The 18403-nt window shown below is 40.0% G+C and overlaps 1 protein-coding gene and 1 long non-coding RNA gene across 4 annotated transcripts in view; one reads left to right on the top strand and one right to left on the bottom strand.

The window, feature by feature from the left end:
- The window catches only part of PDGFD (platelet derived growth factor D), a 225082-nt gene extending 218481 nt beyond the window's left edge, over positions 1-6601 (bottom strand). Inside the window, exon 1 of one of the 2 annotated variants that reach the window (XM_040631278.1) lies at positions 6295-6601. In XM_040631278.1, the coding sequence (XP_040487212.1) occupies positions 6295-6418 (124 nt within the window). In that variant the 5' untranslated portion in view covers positions 6419-6601. The remainder of the gene's footprint in view (positions 1-6294) is intronic. The other variant, XM_008690222.2, reaches the window with a different exon arrangement.
- A 778-nt stretch (positions 6602-7379) lies between these two features.
- Positions 7380-18403, top strand: part of LOC103662445 — a 512157-nt gene continuing 501133 nt past the window's right edge. Inside the window, exons 1-2 of one of the 2 annotated variants that reach the window (XR_568454.2) lie at positions 7380-7513; positions 17592-17683. This is a non-coding gene — a long non-coding RNA (uncharacterized LOC103662445). Of the gene's footprint in view, positions 7514-10574; positions 10658-17591; positions 17684-18403 lie in introns of those variants that run through there. The other variant, XR_005835098.1, reaches the window with a different exon arrangement.

Genomic DNA, 18403 nt, shown 5'->3' with positions numbered 1-18403 from the left:
CATCCCTCCTCATATGAAAGACAACTTCTATGCCTGGACCAGAGTGTTTCCAGAGACACCCCTGCCTCCCAACTACACGAAAACCACTAACCTGAACACAGCACGAAGCACAAAAAAGCCCAGTATTAATCTATCAGTATTAAAGCTAATATATTGATGTCAGCATACCATGGTACAGAGCAGAGAAAAGATATATTATTATATGCATCATCAACGCTTGTAAAAACAAGGCATGCTTCATTCCTATTCTGAAAAAAAATCCTTGGAAGAAAATATTTCTTCCTGTGTGTGCACTTGTGCACTTTAGTGTCTCGTGGGCTTACTCCTTTATTTATGACTTACATTTGGTCTTGAAATACTGTGTGGGGAGGGAGAACATTTTTTTGCTGCAGTATTTGTCTTGGATTCTTTCTTTTTGGCTATTATGGATTATCCCCCTGTACCTTTTGCCAAAACCGTCCTTCACATAAAAGTCAGTGTAAAAATGTTCCCTTTTAAATTGAATTAATCCTGCAATATGGAAGTTTGAAATACCCTAAAATGTTGTAAACGCACCGACTATCTACATGATCTGAATGAGACCTCAGGTACGGGGAACAGAATCTAGCATCTGGCATGCTGAGCCACAGCGGGGGCATCCAGGGGGAGGGGACTTCAGTGACGTCCCAGGACACCAGTGTCTTACATCTGGAAATTTTGGGCTAGGAAAACCAGCCACATCCACCACAATCATGTTGAAAATTAAGTGGTCCTGTGTTCATGTCCCACGGGCAGTGGAGGTATTGGGAGACTGTTCCCGATCACAGCACTGGCCTGGGTGACTTCTCAGGAGCATGGGCACGCAGTATTCAAACACGGCACAGGCCCTATCTTTCTCCAAACTAATTCTTCCAGTGGCTTCTCATCGCCCTACAAATGGCCGAACTCCCTAACATTACTTCCCAGACCTTTACTTGGTAGACACATGATGGTTATGTTCTCAACTTCAAATCTCGGCAAGGGCTGTCTCCAACTAGCAAACTCCACCCTCCTTCCTCACCGCCTCCAACTTACTCACCCTTCATTTCCCTTCTGACTCTACTCACCACTTCCTCCAGGAAGCCTTCCCCAATCCCTCAAATCTAGATTAGGTGCTCCTTGTGAATTCCCATACCCCTGTGCATTTCCCCCATAAAAGCAACTATCACACTACACTGTGCCTTCACACTTTTCTAACTGCAAAATAAATTATTTTCAAATAAAAGTCTTTTGATGGCTTCAAATATGTGAAGCAAAAATGTAGAGATGCATGTGGAACAGTTCTGTTGAAGAATAGGTGGAGAATCCTGGGGCTTTCAGAACGCATCTGAAAGACAATGGTAATACACTGGCACAAAGCATGCATTTGTCTCTATTGTCCAGGAGACTACAGGCTGGAAGAAGGCCGGAACTGGGCATGTTTTGTTCATAATGTGCTAGATAACTGTGCACCCAATACCGCAACTGGCAAAGCTTAGAGATACAATAAATAATTGCCATAGACATGAGTAAGTTACAGTGGGGGTCAGCAGCAGAGCTCAGGACAAAGAACTATTTGTACATTCATTTTCAACGTTTCATGTTTAGAGGACAGTCCACACCAAGTAAGGAACAAACTAAAAAGAGACAACCTTAAAAAAGGACAGACAGCTCAAATACGATTCACTTCCACCTTCTGCCATCTGACTCCTCTGTGAAGAGACCAAATCATTCCCTAAAGGACATGGCACTGATAAGCTAGGAGCAGCCACACCTGGCTCACTTAAAAGATGTCCTTATTTTAAATATAAGGAAGATTTTATTACAGTGCTCAGGGAGTACCTTTTTAAGCTAATCGGATTGATTCAGCAGGGAAAGTGGAAGAGCAGCTCCAGAAGGGAGAAAATGTGCATTATGACTCAGCTCTCAAGGACAGACATAAATACACACGTCCTTCCAGACTCAGAATGATGGGGCTGAGACCACGCATACTCAGGAGACCTGTGTGACAGCATGCTTATCACTGGTCATTAGAGATCAATAACTCTGGGGACAATGCTCCACTGGTTGACCATACTGTTCTGAAACAATGAAGTTTTGCTCCCATTCCCTGAGAGGGAAAATCCCATAGACAAAATTGTCATTACCGTAACTCACAACCTAGTGGCATTTCCTCCTACACAGAATATGTCACCTGTTTAAACACACCTCTTTAGAAGAACCTATATTAAATACTATAACCCATGGCAGCAAGTCAAAGCCATGTTACACTTAAAATCCATAATCACCATGATGCTCTATGAGATTATGAAACTTTAATGCCCTTGGAGTTGAACAGAAAATATCAAATCAGAAGAACATAAGATCTGACACTAACCTGATTCTCAGCTTTCACACACTTTAAAAATAATGTCTTTATTGCAAATAATGCTGCAACATACAGAATATCTATCCTATATATAGGGGTGCATATAAAGGATATTGCATGTCAGTGTTACTGACATACATTAAAAAAAACAAATAAACCTAGTAATTTGTTTACATTGTCCTCTCTTTTGTCACCTTTCCTAACAGATCTAATCTTTGTCATCACTGATGACAGAAACCCACATTATCTAAGAAACAAGCTTGACTCCTTAAAGATTTAAGACCACAATTAGTAAACCTGCAGGCCTATCACTAGGTAATGATAATATAACAGAAAATTCAAGTATTGGCATATTAAGCAAACAAATTTAAATTCAGAATCATTTCCCACCAGCACCTGAAAGCAACACAGAAAACAACAAAAGGTCAAGAAAATGAAGAGAGCATCTGTATCCCTAACCCCGGACCCCCAGCAGGAAGTCCTGTCTAGTTTGCTTTTAAAATAAGTAATACTGTCAGTTAATTGCTACCTTTATATTTCTTGATCCTCACTCTGAGTAACACAGTTGTGACCAGTTATTATAAAAGCACCAACTGCACAGGCACTAAAATAAGAATATGGGGATTGTGCTGCTAAATTAAGACTTTCTCTGTGCTAGGAGGGACATCAGGAATGGGTGTCAAAAGTAAATCAGTTTAAGAATAATAAATTTGATATAAGGAAGTATAAATATTCAATTAAGTTTTGCAAACTATGATACTTTTATCCATCTTAGCTGTAGAATCCAGTTTCCTCCTGGAGACAGGGACCAAATTCCACCACCATTGGGTCACCTTGAGCCATTCTGCAGGTGCTGGGAAGGAGTCTGCAGATACCCCTTTATAATACAAATATATTGTGATGGAGAGTTCTGGAAGGCCAGGAGACAGCAGCAGACCGGCCTCCTACACTGGGTAGAAGGAGATTATCATTTATTGACTCTAACACTTCCGTACCATTTCTAGCTATTCCAGCTATCTGGATCTCTCCAGTACAGGTAGAAAAAAAAAAACAAGTTTTCTGTGTGTCAGGCTGGACAGGATCCAACACATCTCATGCCCATGACAGGATGTCTGCCCTGTTTGTTCTTATCTTGATTCCAGCATTAGGTAGCAGCTAACAGGGTCAGTGGGAACAAATTGATGGCACTCAGCTATGAATGAAGATTGTTCCATCATTAGGTACTGGTTTCTAAAACCCTATTCAAGGGTCAGGGCTAATTTTCTATTGTGACTTACCACCACTTGTAATCTGAGGGTCTGATCTCCTAAGGACTCTACATTAATGTTTGGAAACTTTTATCTTTTGTATTTCCCCTTATTACATTCCATACCCATGTCCTCCCCAGGCTTACACCCTGTTTTAAAATGATACTCCAAAGAACAAGACTATTGTCTTCCTTAACAAAGGAACTTCAGGGGAACCAGTTAAAAATGTCTGGAATTAGAACAAGGGTTTTAATTTAATACGTTATTACTTTCTCTCATCAGCCCAACTGTTGTGATTAAGATTTTCCAGATGATGTCTAGACTTTTTCAAAGACCCTTTATTCTTACTCCCTCAGCAAAACCTATGGCAGTGCTTCTCAACTTTTTTTTTTTTCCATTATCATCAATCCTCCCTTCAAAAGCCTGTTTAGATTTTTTTCCTAATCATGTCCCCTCCCATAAAATTGAACACTACAGATATACGGTCTACTTCTTTATATATACTGGCCCTTTGGAGGATCACAAACCATTGTAGTATTTAAGACTTTTTCACCCTCTAAGATCCGATTTTGCTACTTTCGGGCAATTTTGTCTCTCTTTGAGAATGCATGCTCTGTAACACTTAAGAATAAGATGACTTTTGAAAATTCCCCAAACTATAACCCATGACGAGTATTAATTTTTTTTTTACTCTGTATATAACAATTTTTTTAATCTAACCTTTCCCCCCCTCCTAGTTTTGTTTGCAAAATGAGACTGACATTGAGGAAAGTGTTGAGCAATCCAAATTAATCAAAATGTGTGTGCATGTGTGTGCTGTTAGTAATTGAAAAACAGCCTTAACTCAAATATGAATAAATCAATCCAGGGTAGTTTTCAAAATTTTGATAAAATAAAGCATTTATCATATAGACTAGGCAGATGTACAGAGTTTTAACAATGAAAACTAAAAGGAGAGTATTCTTTTAAAAAAATATGAGCTGCATGACTTGGTTTTAGTTGGAATCCTGGGTTACCAGGCAATGGTTACATACTTTTCACTTTCTGTCCTTGACATCTTGTAACTGATACTTGGGAGGCTAAGGATTACAAAATTATGGCTATGAAGTCATGCAAATTATACATGGCATTTTATTCCACACGGCTAAGAGGGCATAGAAAGTGCAAACGTTAACAAATCTAAAAACTCAACTAGGAGAAGACCGTCCCTGGTGGAAACATTAATGAGGGAAGCAAAACTATAAAAGTTTGGTCTTGAGCCTAAACCTTTTTTTTTTTAAGTTTTAGTAAGAAAATTCTGTGCTTTAACTAAGATGGAGGGCAAGCCACTGCTGGAATATTTTACATAAAAATACCGTGCTAAAGTAATTGTGGAGATATAGGGCATCTTTTGGCCAGGAGGTGACCCTGAGGCTTCCCCGTGCCCCCTCCACACACCTAAAGCACCTTGTATGGCGTGAGCACACTGAAATCTATAGCGTACCTGTCATCAGAAAACGTACTAGGTTTTTCCTGTGGTTTCAAAGTCCAAAAGCCTTTCAGTAAAGTCCAAATTAAGGGCATAGCAAGAGAGAAACTGATAAGGGAGTAAGACGGCTACTATGAATTTACGGGAGAACATATATTGCCAACTCAGTGAAGCCATTAAGAACAGCTTGGTGAGCTCCTTGTGGGTTGTGTTAGAACTTTCCACAGGCAGACAGAAAGAAAAATAGTATTGATGAAGGAAAAACAAACAAACAAACAAACAAAACAAACAAAAAACTATGGGCCAGTTCAGGTAGATGGTAGAAACAGCTTCAAATTACTGGCAACATCAGTCGTAGTTGAGAATAAAGGAATAAATCAAGTTCAGATCTTGGTGGAAGCCCAGAAAGTAAGCAAGCTCAGTTAAAGTCTCTGGGACTCACTGACCCAGGTGTCCTCCGGAGCAAAGGAGAACAAACAAGTGTGCTCGGGACCTTGCTTAGGTTAGCTGTCTAAAGTCTTGCTTCTTCCAAACAGTTGGAAAGCCTTTTGTGCGAGGAAATGAATAGCACAAGCCGGGTCCCCCTGCGGGACAGATGAAACCCCAGCTGTCCCAGTCCCCCAGACTCAGAGCTTCTGAGCCACAGCTGCACCCCCGTGGGAAATTCACTTCAGGGACCTATAGGGCAAACGCTGCACACCTCCATCTCCCCAAAATAAATAATAAATAAGTTCTCTGTTCCAGATACGACTGCAGGACTGAAGGACATCATTCCCTGTCCTCCTACTGATACAATAAAAATAAAACAAACCACCCAGAAAAAGCCACTCTTGAGTCCCTCCGCCTGTCATAAATGTCCCATCTATCTGAGTCTCCAGTTCAAAAGGTTAAGAGCCTGGCCGAGGGGCGGCGCAGGCTGCAACTTTCCGCAGCTCCCGGGGCCCTGGGATCAGTGAGTACAACAGAGAAAGGACTTCTCTGGGGTGCAGCGAAATGAGCCACCTGACCCATGTGAGCCCCCCGCCGCCGGCACGCGTCCCGCAGCCCCCAGTCCCATTCCGGAATGGGGACAGGTACGAGACACCTTCGCCCCGCCGCCACGAAGCCTTCACCAGGCTTCATATGAAAAAGTTTTTTTAAAAGAAATAAAGGACGACGACAACAAAAAACGTCATTTTTTTAAAATTAAAGAAAATAAAATCTGAATGTCTCACCATCTCGCCTGAGGTTGGCGTTGCGCAAAGCTTTGATGGCTGCGCTCTGCGGCGCAGCAGAAGTGTCCCGATAGCTGCAAAAGTTGGCGCAGACGAGCGTGTAGACGAGGCCGAGCGCGCGCATTGGGATCCGGGGGCCGGGGAGCGCGTCGCCGCAGGAGAAAGCCGGGGGCCGCCGGGCCGGACGCCGCGCTGTGCCGCCTGCGCTCGCGCGCGAGGGCCGGGCCGCCGACCTAGTGGCCGTGCCGGGCGCGCACTTCCTGCATGCCCAACTTTCGGAGCGCGTGTGGGCGCCGCACTTCCTTGTGGAGCCGCAGGCCGGGTGAGGGTGGCGGGACACACAACAGGTTGACGCTGGTCCGCCCCCTCCGGCGGCCGGCGGCGGCAGCACAGGCAGCGGGGGCGGCGTCCCGGGCGGGCGAGCGAGCGCTCAGAGCGGCCAAGGCCTCCGCCGGCCCCGCAGTCCCCGAGCCGGGAGGCGCGCGCTCCGCCCCGCCCCCAGCAGGCCCCGGGTGCGCGGGTGCGGGGCTGCAGGGGTGGGAGGGGGGACCCGGCTGTCCGGGGGTCAGCCCAGTGCGGCCCGCCAGCGGGGAGCGGGGTGGGGGTTGGGGGGGTCAGGAGGAGGGGAGAGGCTCGAATCCCAGCACACTTCTCCCCAAGTGGCAGGCTAGTCCATCCGCAGGGAGCTGAACTCATGCTTTGATGAGGGCGGGGTGGGGTGGGGATGGGGCCTGGAGTTGGGCCAGAATCAGATTCTGCTTACTCAGCATGTCACTAGGTGAGAAGGTGGGACAGTGCAAGGTAAAGGAGCTTGACTCAGAGCTGCTTAGGAGCTCCAGTACCTGGCGTGACCTTAGCTGAGTCAAGGTTATTTTCCCAGGGGTGGGAGGGGAGCAGAGGTCCTTCTTATCCCAGGGGCTCTAGTTGTGCTGGCCCCATGTGATGAAGGGTAGAAGAAATGGTCAGGGATAATCTTATATGCCCACCCCCACCCCCTGCACAGGAGAAGGGGCTAGAGGTCAGGGTGGGGTTGAGCAGGGGCACACTGGCAAAGTGAAGTTGAGAGAACATTACATTTTTCTTTTCCATGGTCCACAGCAAGAAGCAGGGAACACCAGGCCTTTAGGCCTCCCTCCTTTCAGTATCTGGAAGCTCAGAGGTCCAGAGGAACTGACTCTGGATTCTAGAAACTTCTGCATCATGCATCTATCTCCCCGGGGTAAGAAACTATATTGGGAAAAGGAGTGGGTCTCGCGTTGCTGCTTACTAGCTGTGTTACCTTGAGTAAAGCATTTGACCCCTTGAGCCTCAGTGTTTTTACTTAGAAAAGGAGGGATTTTTAGTTTGTATGGTTGTGGTGAGAATTATATGAAATAATTTTGGTATTTAGCTTTGTAGCTGAATTAAAATCCAAATTTACATAATTTCTCAGCTGCTCAAGGCCTAGAAGAGACATTTACTAGTATCTTTTAGGCCTTCCAGCCCCTGAAAGTCTGGGATATGAGAAGTCAGCGATATCCAGATAAAGAGAGCCGGGAGCATCTGAGAAGGGTAGGAAGTGCAGGAAAAAAGACACTTGACAATTATACAGTCCAACACGGACTACGATACCTGTGCTCTTCTCATATGAGCTGAGATTCATGTGGTTCATCTGTCGGCATTTGTCTAAAACAGTGTTTCACAAACTGCAGGTTTGTGGGTTGTGAACTCAATTTCAAGACCAGCATGATTACTTTTTCTATTAAAACTTCATTTTTTCAGAGAATTTTTAGGTTCACAGCAAAACTAAGTGGAAAGTACAAAAATTTCTTATATGCACTTTGCCCAAACACATGGGTAGCCTCTGCCATTATCAACAGGGCTGACCACAGTGGATATCTGTTACAACTGATGACCACACGCTAACGCATCATAATCACTCAAAGCTTACATTATGGTACGCGGCTGGTTACAGAGGGTACGCATGAAGGCTACGTTACGGTTCATTATCGGTGTTGTACATTCTGTGGGTTTGGACGAATATATGATGACACACAGTCATCAGTATGGTGTCCTATGGACTGCTTTCTCTGCTTTCTCTAAAAATCCTCCGATCTACAGCATTATTTTTTCCATAAGTAGAATGAAATACAATAGCTTTGAGATTTAATTATCAGAGTTCATGGCAGATAATAACATTGTTTTATGAATATTTTGTTTCAAATATACGCCCATACAGATAGAAAAGGTACTTCTATGGGGCGTGATCAAGAAAGTTTGTAGTCAGTAGAAAAAAGGCTGATCACATTGTCTCAAAATATAATCAATCCCTTTAAGAGGCACCAAGGAGAGGCATGAAACGGGTTTGCATTCAATCATTTACTCATTCAACAAGTATTAATTAAGCAATAGATTTTCCGTTTGCCGTGCCGTAGTCTAAAACCCCAGGGGATAAAATACTGAACTTGAGAAATAAAGTCTCTATTCCCTTGGAGCTTACGTTCTAATGGAAGAAAGTGATCGTAAACAAGTAAAGATAGATGGATAGATAGATAATATATATGTAGAACATATATATTAATTAGAACATATATATTAATAAGAGAAAGGAGAGACTGATAAGATAGGACTGAGATTAAAGTATATTATGCCATTTTTAAAAACTGGTTGAAAATGCTCGTTAAATTTCAGACCCAGCCCCTGAAATGAGAATATAGGAAAAGCAAAAAAAAAAAAAAAAAAAAAAAAAAAAAAAAAAAAAAAAAAAAAAAAAAAAAAAAAAAAAAGTGCAAATGTTGTAAAAGCATCAAAATGCTAAAGAGGATCATTTATCACAATATATAAAATTACAAATTTGAAGTGTTCCAAGTAGTGTTGCCCAAGATACTAATACTGTGCACTGTGTTAAAGGCATTATAAATTCATAATGTCAAATATTTTAGCTGAGACTGGTAAAGGATGTCACATGGAATCTGCATTTTCTTGATCTTTAATGTCAGTAAATACCCAAAGTCAATGATAAAACTGAAAAACTAGGGAGGTGAGCCTAACCTACTCTTCTGAATCTGGTTTTCAGTATTACCTAATAATTAATTCTTAAAATTGAGGTTGATTATACCAACTGATGTACCATCGTACACAGAATAGGCACTTAAGAAAGGTATGTTGAGAGACTGAGGAAGGTCTGGTATCAAGATAAAAGATAAGATGATTGAATTTTCTTTTTCCCTGCATCTTAAACTAACTTAGCAAAACATTGAATTTGAGACTACCTTTTTAAATGTGTAAAGGCCAGTTAGAAGAACATGAGCCAACACAATGAAATCAGATTTATAAATATTTATTACTATTCAGAATAAGATAAATCAACCGTCTATATTTAGCCATTGTTCAATGACATTCATATAACTATAAAAGATACTTCTACTGTTTAGAAAACATTTTTAAATATGAGAGCAATTTATAATAGGTCCATGCAAAGTGCCATTTATCCCAAACACATACTCTAGCAGTAATGATTTGCTAAAAGGGTAGGTTAGGATGTGACACTGTTTTTTATCATATACTCTTTTCCTTACATAAATAGAACACAAGAATGATGGTTTCCACTACATTTTCAAATATGCTTGGCTTCTTTCAGGAATTCATAAAAGCCACAGTGGAAAAGAAATGAAATGGGGCGTGTCTCATTTCTGCAAGTGGCTCATACCAGTACTTTTTTTTTTTTTAAACTAAACTTCTACACCCTTTAACTTACAACTCACTGCAGGACCTTTCTCTTGACTATAGTAATCATGTTATAAAGCCTACTCTCTTCAAAGAGGACATCCCCAGGTTAGTTGTCCTCTACTCGCCGATCTCCGAAAAAGCAGAACGCTCTGACATAAAATCCTAATTTCTTCTCTGCGGATAGACTACTGATCTTTGGCAGTAGATCTGTTCCCGTAAAAGGGAAGTGTTATACTAGATGACCTTCAAGAATTCTTTTGGAAATCTATTTTGTTTGTTTAACCTCGTCATCTCTCTCTCAAACCACAGTCTACACATGTAGCTTTATCAAGTTCAAATGCATTTAAATAGTTTTTAGAAATTGTGAGTATATACGAGAATACAACATACAAGAAAGTTTTCTACAAACTTTAATGAGCTGACATTTGGAATTGTAATAAGGAATATATACGGTAGTCCCCTGCTTATCTGTGGTTTCGCCATCAGCTGTTTCAATTACCAGCGGTCAACGGAGGTCCAGGGCTATGATCGTCCTTCTGACGAATCTTTCAAAGGTCAATAGTAGGCTAGCTTTACATCACAGCGCCTGCGTCCGGCGTGCATCTCCTGTCCCCAGCGCAACACGTGGGCACTTTATCATCTCCTCACAAGAAGGGTGAGTCCAGTAAGATATTTTGAAAGAAAGAGACTACGTTCCCATAACGTTTATTACGGTATACTATTATAATGCTTCTATTTTATTATTGTTGTTAATCTCTTACTGTGCCTCATTTATAATTAAACTTTCTCATCCGTATGTACATATAAGAAACAGTATTTACGGAGTTCGGTACTCTCTGTTTCAGGCACCCACTGGGGTCTTGGAACGTACCCCTTGTGGATAGCGGGGAGACTATTGTAATAAACTAATTCAAAGTTTGGCTTATTGTCTAATACTAGTAGTTACTTTTGTTTTCAAAATTATATTTTCTTCAGAGAAATTACTGATTCTAATGTATAAAAATAGAGCAGGAATATGTTTTAGTGGTGGGAATGATGTGGTTTTGGAATATCGGTGAGGTTCAGTGGGGTGGAGTCTGGAGCTGACGACAAAGAATTTTTGAGGCGTCTTTGGTGCAAAATGGTGGTTTATTAAAGCACGGGGACAGGACCCGTGGGCAGAAAGACCTGCTGCCCTGGGTTGTGAGGGGGGTGGCTGATTATATACTATGGGGTTGGGGGAGGTAAGGAAGAAGGGAGGTTGAGAAAGTACTTTCTTATGTTAAAGAAGACTCACAGGTTGCAGGAGACCTTGCCTTTGTCAAATTAAGGTTGTTGACCCCTCTAGCAAGGCATTAACATGAAGATAGTTGGGAATGTCCTGGAGGAACATCACATGTCCCACCAGGAGTGGGGGTGGGGTGGTTGCAGGGTGTCCTCTTATGCTTTGTCCTCAGCCAGCCTGCTGCTCCCTCAACAATTGAGGAGATTAACTACAGTTGATTAAAATTGTGACAGATTCAGAAAAAGAGACAAACTCTGGTGCTTCAAGACAGCAAAATGATTTTGACCCATGATTTGGCTCAGAAAAACTGGATTAGGGGCGCCTGGGTAGCGCAGTCGTTGAGGCGTCTGCCTTCGGCTCAGGGCGTGATCCTGGCGATCCGGGATCGAGTCCCACATCAGGCTCCTCCGCTGGGAGCCTGCTTCTTCCTCTCCCACTCCCCCTGCTGTGTTCCCTCTCTCGCTGGCTGTCTCTCTGTCACATAAATAAATAAAATCTTTAAAAAAAAAAAAAAAAAAAGAAAAACTGGATTAAACTCAGTTGATTTTTGTAATTGAATAAAAGATAATGTTTGAATAGTCGGTGCCAAAAACTGAAATTAAATATTCATAAGATGACAAACCATGGTAAATTTTCTAAATAGTTCCAAATGATTCGAAAGACCTAGAATACCAACATGGTCGCAGAATATTTTACAGCATGTGCAAAATATGCCATTAAATTATGTTGACTCGTTGACAAGAAGCACATCATTTTTTAACCCATTCAATGACAGTGTTTTAACAGTTAAATTTTTCTTTTGTTAAATTCTGTCATATTTTTAACTGACTTGTTTGCTACAGGAATCATCTTTATCCTTTTATCTCCATTATTATTAACAGTTAAATAATGTAGAAAGACTTTTTTAAGCACCTTTTCTTTAAAGTGTCATTCTCTGTGTTTAAAAAGGGAGGAAATGACTGAAATTATGGCTCTTAGGAGTACTGAAACTTACTGATTTATTTAATTTCTTTCAACATAGCCTTAATTTATTCCTCTTTTCATTTATTGGTGAGGGAGTCCATGCTCTGAGCATGGCGCTTCCTCAAGAGGAAATGGTACTGACTTCCTTCTTGTTAAGGACTTTTCTTTAAAATTCTAATTGCAATGCCTGGCCCCTACTAAATGTATAGCAAAAAATACAATACAACCGTTAGATCTACTTGATAGACTCAAATGCAAGCCTATTTCTATTTTCTGGGTCCTAACTTGAAGAAAATTATAGTCCATAGTAATGCAATAATCAGTCTAGGTGTATTCGATTGATATTATACTCTTTCACTCTGTACATAATGCTTATGTGTAGTCACCTTATACTGTCTAGGTTCCCACATAGCAAGTTCAGATATGATTTCTCCAGCTAACCTGCTGAGGGATTTTGAGCACTAACTTCCAGACTTGATCTTTAAGAACTGGTTGTGGTGAAACCATCGGCTTGACTTTTTGACAGCTAACAGATCCAGTCAGTCAGTCAGGTAGTCTGTCCTGTCAAGCATTCGTTTTCATTTACTTCATTGACTAACCCACTGATTCAGCTTAATAGAATGAGTCATTGAGTTTTACGTCTGTCATGGAAAAGAATCCCTACATCTATAATTTTTCTTCAGCTTAGTTATATGTTTTATTTCCATTTACCCATTCTTGAGCTGCGTTATCTAAATTTAAGGTTTCAAAGATGAGTGTGTTGCATATACTGCAGAACTCCTTCCTTAATTGATCTGGGATGTCTGCCAGTCTCCTTTAGAATGCCGCACTTTTATCTTTATAAGATGGGCTTATATCCAGTGAACTGTCATACTTTGAGTTCTCCTCATTTCTTGAGCAAGAAAGCGGTATTCAGGTCCCTTTCCTTGAGTGAGAATTTTAATTCAGTCAAGAAAATATTTCCCTATATTGACGTCCCTTGGGATTCCATATTACACATTTGTTCTTTTCCATTGAGCCCATTTTGAATTTATTAATGACAGTATTTAAAACTTGAGTGAGTATTTAACCCTCAGTAATGACCAGATTCTTTATTCTTAGGCAACTAATTTCACCATTTGGATGTGTAATTCTCCTCCATCAAAGAATTGCTTTTGAGGGTTTGAGACCGAGGCCATCTCTTGTGTTCTAAAATCTCGGACATTGGGGAGGGTACATGTTGTGGTGAGTGCTGTGTGTTGTGTAAGACTGAAAAGCCACAGACCTGTACCCCTGAAACAAATAATACATTATATGTTAGTAATAATAATTAAAAAAAATCTTGGTTATCTTTCCTGACTTCCCTCCTTACCTCTTTTCTACTAAAGGAAGTAACATTGCACCATGGAACAGAAAAAAAGTATCGAAAATTTTGCACAAAATGAATAATAAAGTTTACTTTTTATAAAAACCTTTTAGTTTGAGAGAGAGAGAGGGCAAGTGTGAGTGGGGTGAGAGGCAGAGGGATAGAGAAAATCTCAAACAGACTCCCGACTGAGCCTGGAGCCAGACATGGGGCTTGATCCCATGACCCTGAGATCATGACTTGAGCCAAAATCATGAGTAGGATGCTTAATTGACTGAGCCACCTAGGCACCCCTCCAGTTTACTTTTAATAAGCTAACTTATGGTAGACATAAATCACATCATTAGACACTGACCCTGATTTTTCTCTTAGATTTTTTTTTCTTTTGAGGCCACAGTCTGTGTAAGAGTCCCTCATTTGAAAATTTTAAATTTCTACCAAGGTGAGACTGTTCTGACAATGGGTAGACACTATTCCCAGTCTTATCAACATAATTTTACAAATATTTCTTTCAGTATTTTATTCTGATTAACTAATTAAAGAATCCTGAAGTATGATCTTAGGTGGCATCTTTGCAAGGTCTTGACATGTGTTTCATGATTGTATATTTTACGTTTGAGCATAGGCTACTCCCAAAGCTATGAAGGGGCACCGCTAGTTCAAGCTGTTTGCTGGCCATTTCCGTTTTCAAGTGGGGTGAAACTCCGAACCTCTCAGGAAGGCCTGAAGGAGTCAGCAACCTTGTTGACTTAATGTAGCACAGCCAATGAGAGCCCACCTCATGAATGGGCTGGACAGAGTGAAACGATAAAAGCGTGACAAAGAAAGGATGTGGGAGACCATAGGAAAGAAGTAGGTCATTTCAAGGGAACAAAGGCAAAAAAAAAAAAAAAAAAAAGTCCAATTTATAGTTCTAACTTAAATGGCTTGGCTTTAAAATCTGCCTAAATGTAGGGAAACTAATATGCATCCTGATGAGAGCCACAGGAACAGTGGAGTATCTGTGTGGAGACCCCGTCCTAATGATCATGAAGATAAAAGCATGAGAGTGGGAGTGGAGGGAGAGCAGGGTAGGGGTGAGGGGTGCAGAGAGACACAGAGATTATCTGCATGTACTTGGAGACCTATTGTTATATGGAAGAGTAAATAAACCACCCCTGCTCTATAAAGCATGGAGAACTAGGGACATTCCAATTCATACCATACATCAAAAACAAAAACAAAAAGAAAACCCTAATTTGGCCAGTTTAAAAATAGAATGAATTGTATCTTAGGACTGAAGTTGTTTAAATTACTAAAAGCATTATCGGGAAGACCAAGTTAACAACAGGAGCATTAAAAATGAAGTTACTTCACTAAGGAAAAGTTTTGAAAGGCCTTAAAAGTTTTTTTCCCCAATTGTAGGATATTGTACTTTTATGGTTATATCTCCCCCAAGATTATTTAGTTTTTGAACAATAATCCTATTATATGAGGCACAGCTGGGAATTTTTAATAGTTCTATTTCAGGTCATTTTCAAATGTTTTTAGTTATTAGGAGTGTTGTCCAGACCCCACGAACCACAGCAGCATTCTTAGTACGGTCTGAAGGTATATGCAGGATGGTATCACATTGAGAATAAAAAGTATGCAAATTAATTGTCTCAATGTGACCAACATCCTGAATAGTACGATGACCACACATATATTTTTCCCTAATGCATTAAAGTTGATGTAATTGTTTTTTCTAGTACAGTATTAATTTTACCAAGCTTGGAACGTTGTTGAATTCACTTTTGAAGCCAAACATAACTGCACAAAATATGAAAACATTAAGGCCAATAAAATCTGGTATAACTTATTTTTCACGTTGTTTTGAAAATAACTTATTCAGTAAATTGAAGGGATTATAATAAAACTGAGGGGCAGTCTCTGAACAGCCAAGCTAGGTGTTCCATAGATCATTCTAGAAAGTCTGTGTACTTCACTTTGTGGGAAAACTTTAGGCCCTAATACAGAGCTGGCTTGGTCTTACTTTGTAAATAATTTTAAACATTTTTTAAAAGATTTTATTTATTTGAGAGAGAGAAAGCATGAGGGGGGGAGAGGGGCAGAGGGGTAGAGGGAGAGGGACAAGAAGACTCCCCGTTGAGCAAGGAGCCCGACATGGGGCTCCATCCTAGGACCCCGAGATCATGACCTGAGCTGAAGGCAGATACTTAATTGACTGAGCCACCCAGGCGTCCCTGTACGTAATTTTAATTGGATCAAATATGACGTTTCTCTACTAAGTCTAAGATTGGAGAATGGATCATCAAGAAAAATACAGTAAAATTGAGAATGAGAGAGGATTTTTAAAAAATGTACAAAAAGAAGAATGTAAAATTCAGTGTGGAGTCTTTTCTTTATTTACTATGCTTGCAAACATCCCAGTATATCTCTTTGGAGCTCATAGATGTCGATGGGATGTTCCATTAATTGAAAAATATACTAATGGTGCTTAATTACTATAAGTACATTTAAATTCCATTGGCTATATTCTATTTAATATGGTAAAGTTTTACATTGCCAATATAATGAACATCTATTTTTAAAAACCAAATATTAATGTTGTAATTTATACATATGTGTATACAAGTTCACTCCAACTTCAACCAAAGCGATAAATGGTTAGCATTTGTAAAAACAATCTTTGCCAGAAATCAGCATTATAGAATTTGGATGCTTAGTGCCCACATATCTTTATCCAAATACACACATGGGATTTTGTTAATTTGTATAAGCAATATTAGAAACTATTTTTCATTAGTGAAGTGAATAGTGTCCTATATATGGGATTGGTGGGAAATATTGGTCAGACTCTCTTCTTGAATAAATGAGGTAAAAGAATTCAGCAAGGTCAGAAGTTGGATGTCTTTAGTGCAGAGCACAGCCTTGACCAGACCCCATTGGACCTATATCCTCCTGCTTCACAGAATTCCTTGTCTTCTGACCTAGTCCTACACCCGGGATACCACTGTGTTCTCCTCAGAGTAAGTCTGCCATGCAAGGGTGGAGGGTCTGAGTGGAATTAGACTGTCCCCAGAGCAGCCTTAAGAACCAGGTGTTTGCTTTATACTCGTTTACTAATAACATTTATCTGTTTGGCATAGATATGCTTCTATTGTGATACAACTGATAGGAGAGTTGTGGGAGAAAGAACCTTTAGCCTTCATCTACCCTAGCTGCCAGAGATGGTTCGTATTTTCCCAAAAAGCCTAGGATTTGCTTCATGGCCATATTAGGTCAGTTTATAAAACAAACATATGCTATAGAATTGTGTAACCACACTGTATGATAGAGGGCAAACAATTTTGTGCATAAATAAGATTCTATTACCTAAAATTTATATCGTGAACATCTCATTCTTTGATAATACCAGATAAATGTGGAGTTATCTGTATTAAAATCACATGCAAGCCCAGACTTTTAGGGCCACATAGCAAAGAGAAGACACTACAAAGAAACCCCACAAAGAATATTAGCTAATTATAATACTGTTCCTCAAATCACAAATTTTATAAGATATTCTATTTTAAAATGTTCTATAATCAAATTTTCAGAAATGCTACATAATTTGCCACTCTTAGACAATCACAGTATACATCAATATATTATAGGCTCTGAGAAAGTTGCATTAAATCATCTTGTTTAGTTTTGCTTAATCCAGCATTTCCAGAATATATTGGACATTAATTTGGGAAATACTGAATTACAAGGAAACCTGACTTGGACTCACCTTTAAATTGAATTGTATGGTCAATATCTGGAGGACACTGATCAAAAACTAATTTTTACATTTAAGAAGACTACAAGACAGGTGAGGGAGGTGAGAATACTGAGTCACTAAAACAGAACATTGTAGAACGTAAAAATAAGTTTTTGTACATAAAATTGTTGTCCTGGAGAGGAAGGACTAAAATTACCTGACCTATTTGGCAAATAGCATACCATATATTGTCAATTCTAAGATGCATTTCATTTTCTCACTTCAAACAGCTCTACAATCAGAATAGACCCTTTGCTTCTTTCAAACACTCTTGGCCGAGCAACAGTCATAATAACATGGCGGACGTCACCTGACACTTCTGGTAAGATTCAGAACTACAAGCATCAAACCTCGTAGGATGGTGTTTGTGGGTAGGAGAAAAGTTCAAAGACAAAGTGAAGCACTTTGTAAATAAATACTGTATCATGAACATCCTTGATGACCCAGAAAATAACAGTATGTGGAAAAACACAGAGCTTAATAATTCTCAACCAAAACATTATTCAGGATAGTTGGATTCTGAATTGGAATAAGTTTCAGGGATGCTTAAACCGATGTATTCTGCTAATACTTTCATTTTTATTTATGCACAGAAGCAATTTAAAAAATTATAGGTGAATAAGTTATGTATGAAAATTATGTATGAAAGAGTTCTTTGAGTAACCATAACGTTTCTAAAGAGAACAAAGCATTGATTAGTTTAATTAGGAGTTTAATTGACAGCTTTTTTTTCTTTCCCAAGCGTGCACGAAATAATGACATATCTTAAGACTTTATCTTAGCAATGTTCAGCTATATTAATTCTCCAAAGGATGCTAGAACTTTAAAATATCCATCTTGCTGTCAAATTTCTCAGATGAGTTCAATAGTTTTTTACTCGCTTTATTTTCAGATAGACGTGTGTGTTCAGACTGACCATTTTTAGCAAGTCGTAGAGATTTGATCAAATTGAATGATGTCTGTATGTGGCTGCAAGGACCCTACTTGGCCTAAACTATTTGCAGTCCAACCGACTTTTTTCCCCAGTGTGTTGGTTGACACA

This window comes from Ursus maritimus, unplaced genomic scaffold, assembly GCF_017311325.1.
Source record: "Ursus maritimus isolate PB19 unplaced genomic scaffold, ASM1731132v1 scaffold_16, whole genome shotgun sequence".
NCBI classification, from domain to species: domain Eukaryota; kingdom Metazoa; phylum Chordata; class Mammalia; order Carnivora; family Ursidae; genus Ursus; species Ursus maritimus.
The sequence above is the reverse complement of the archived record's forward strand: the minus strand, read 5'-3'. Positions and strand labels throughout refer to the sequence as shown.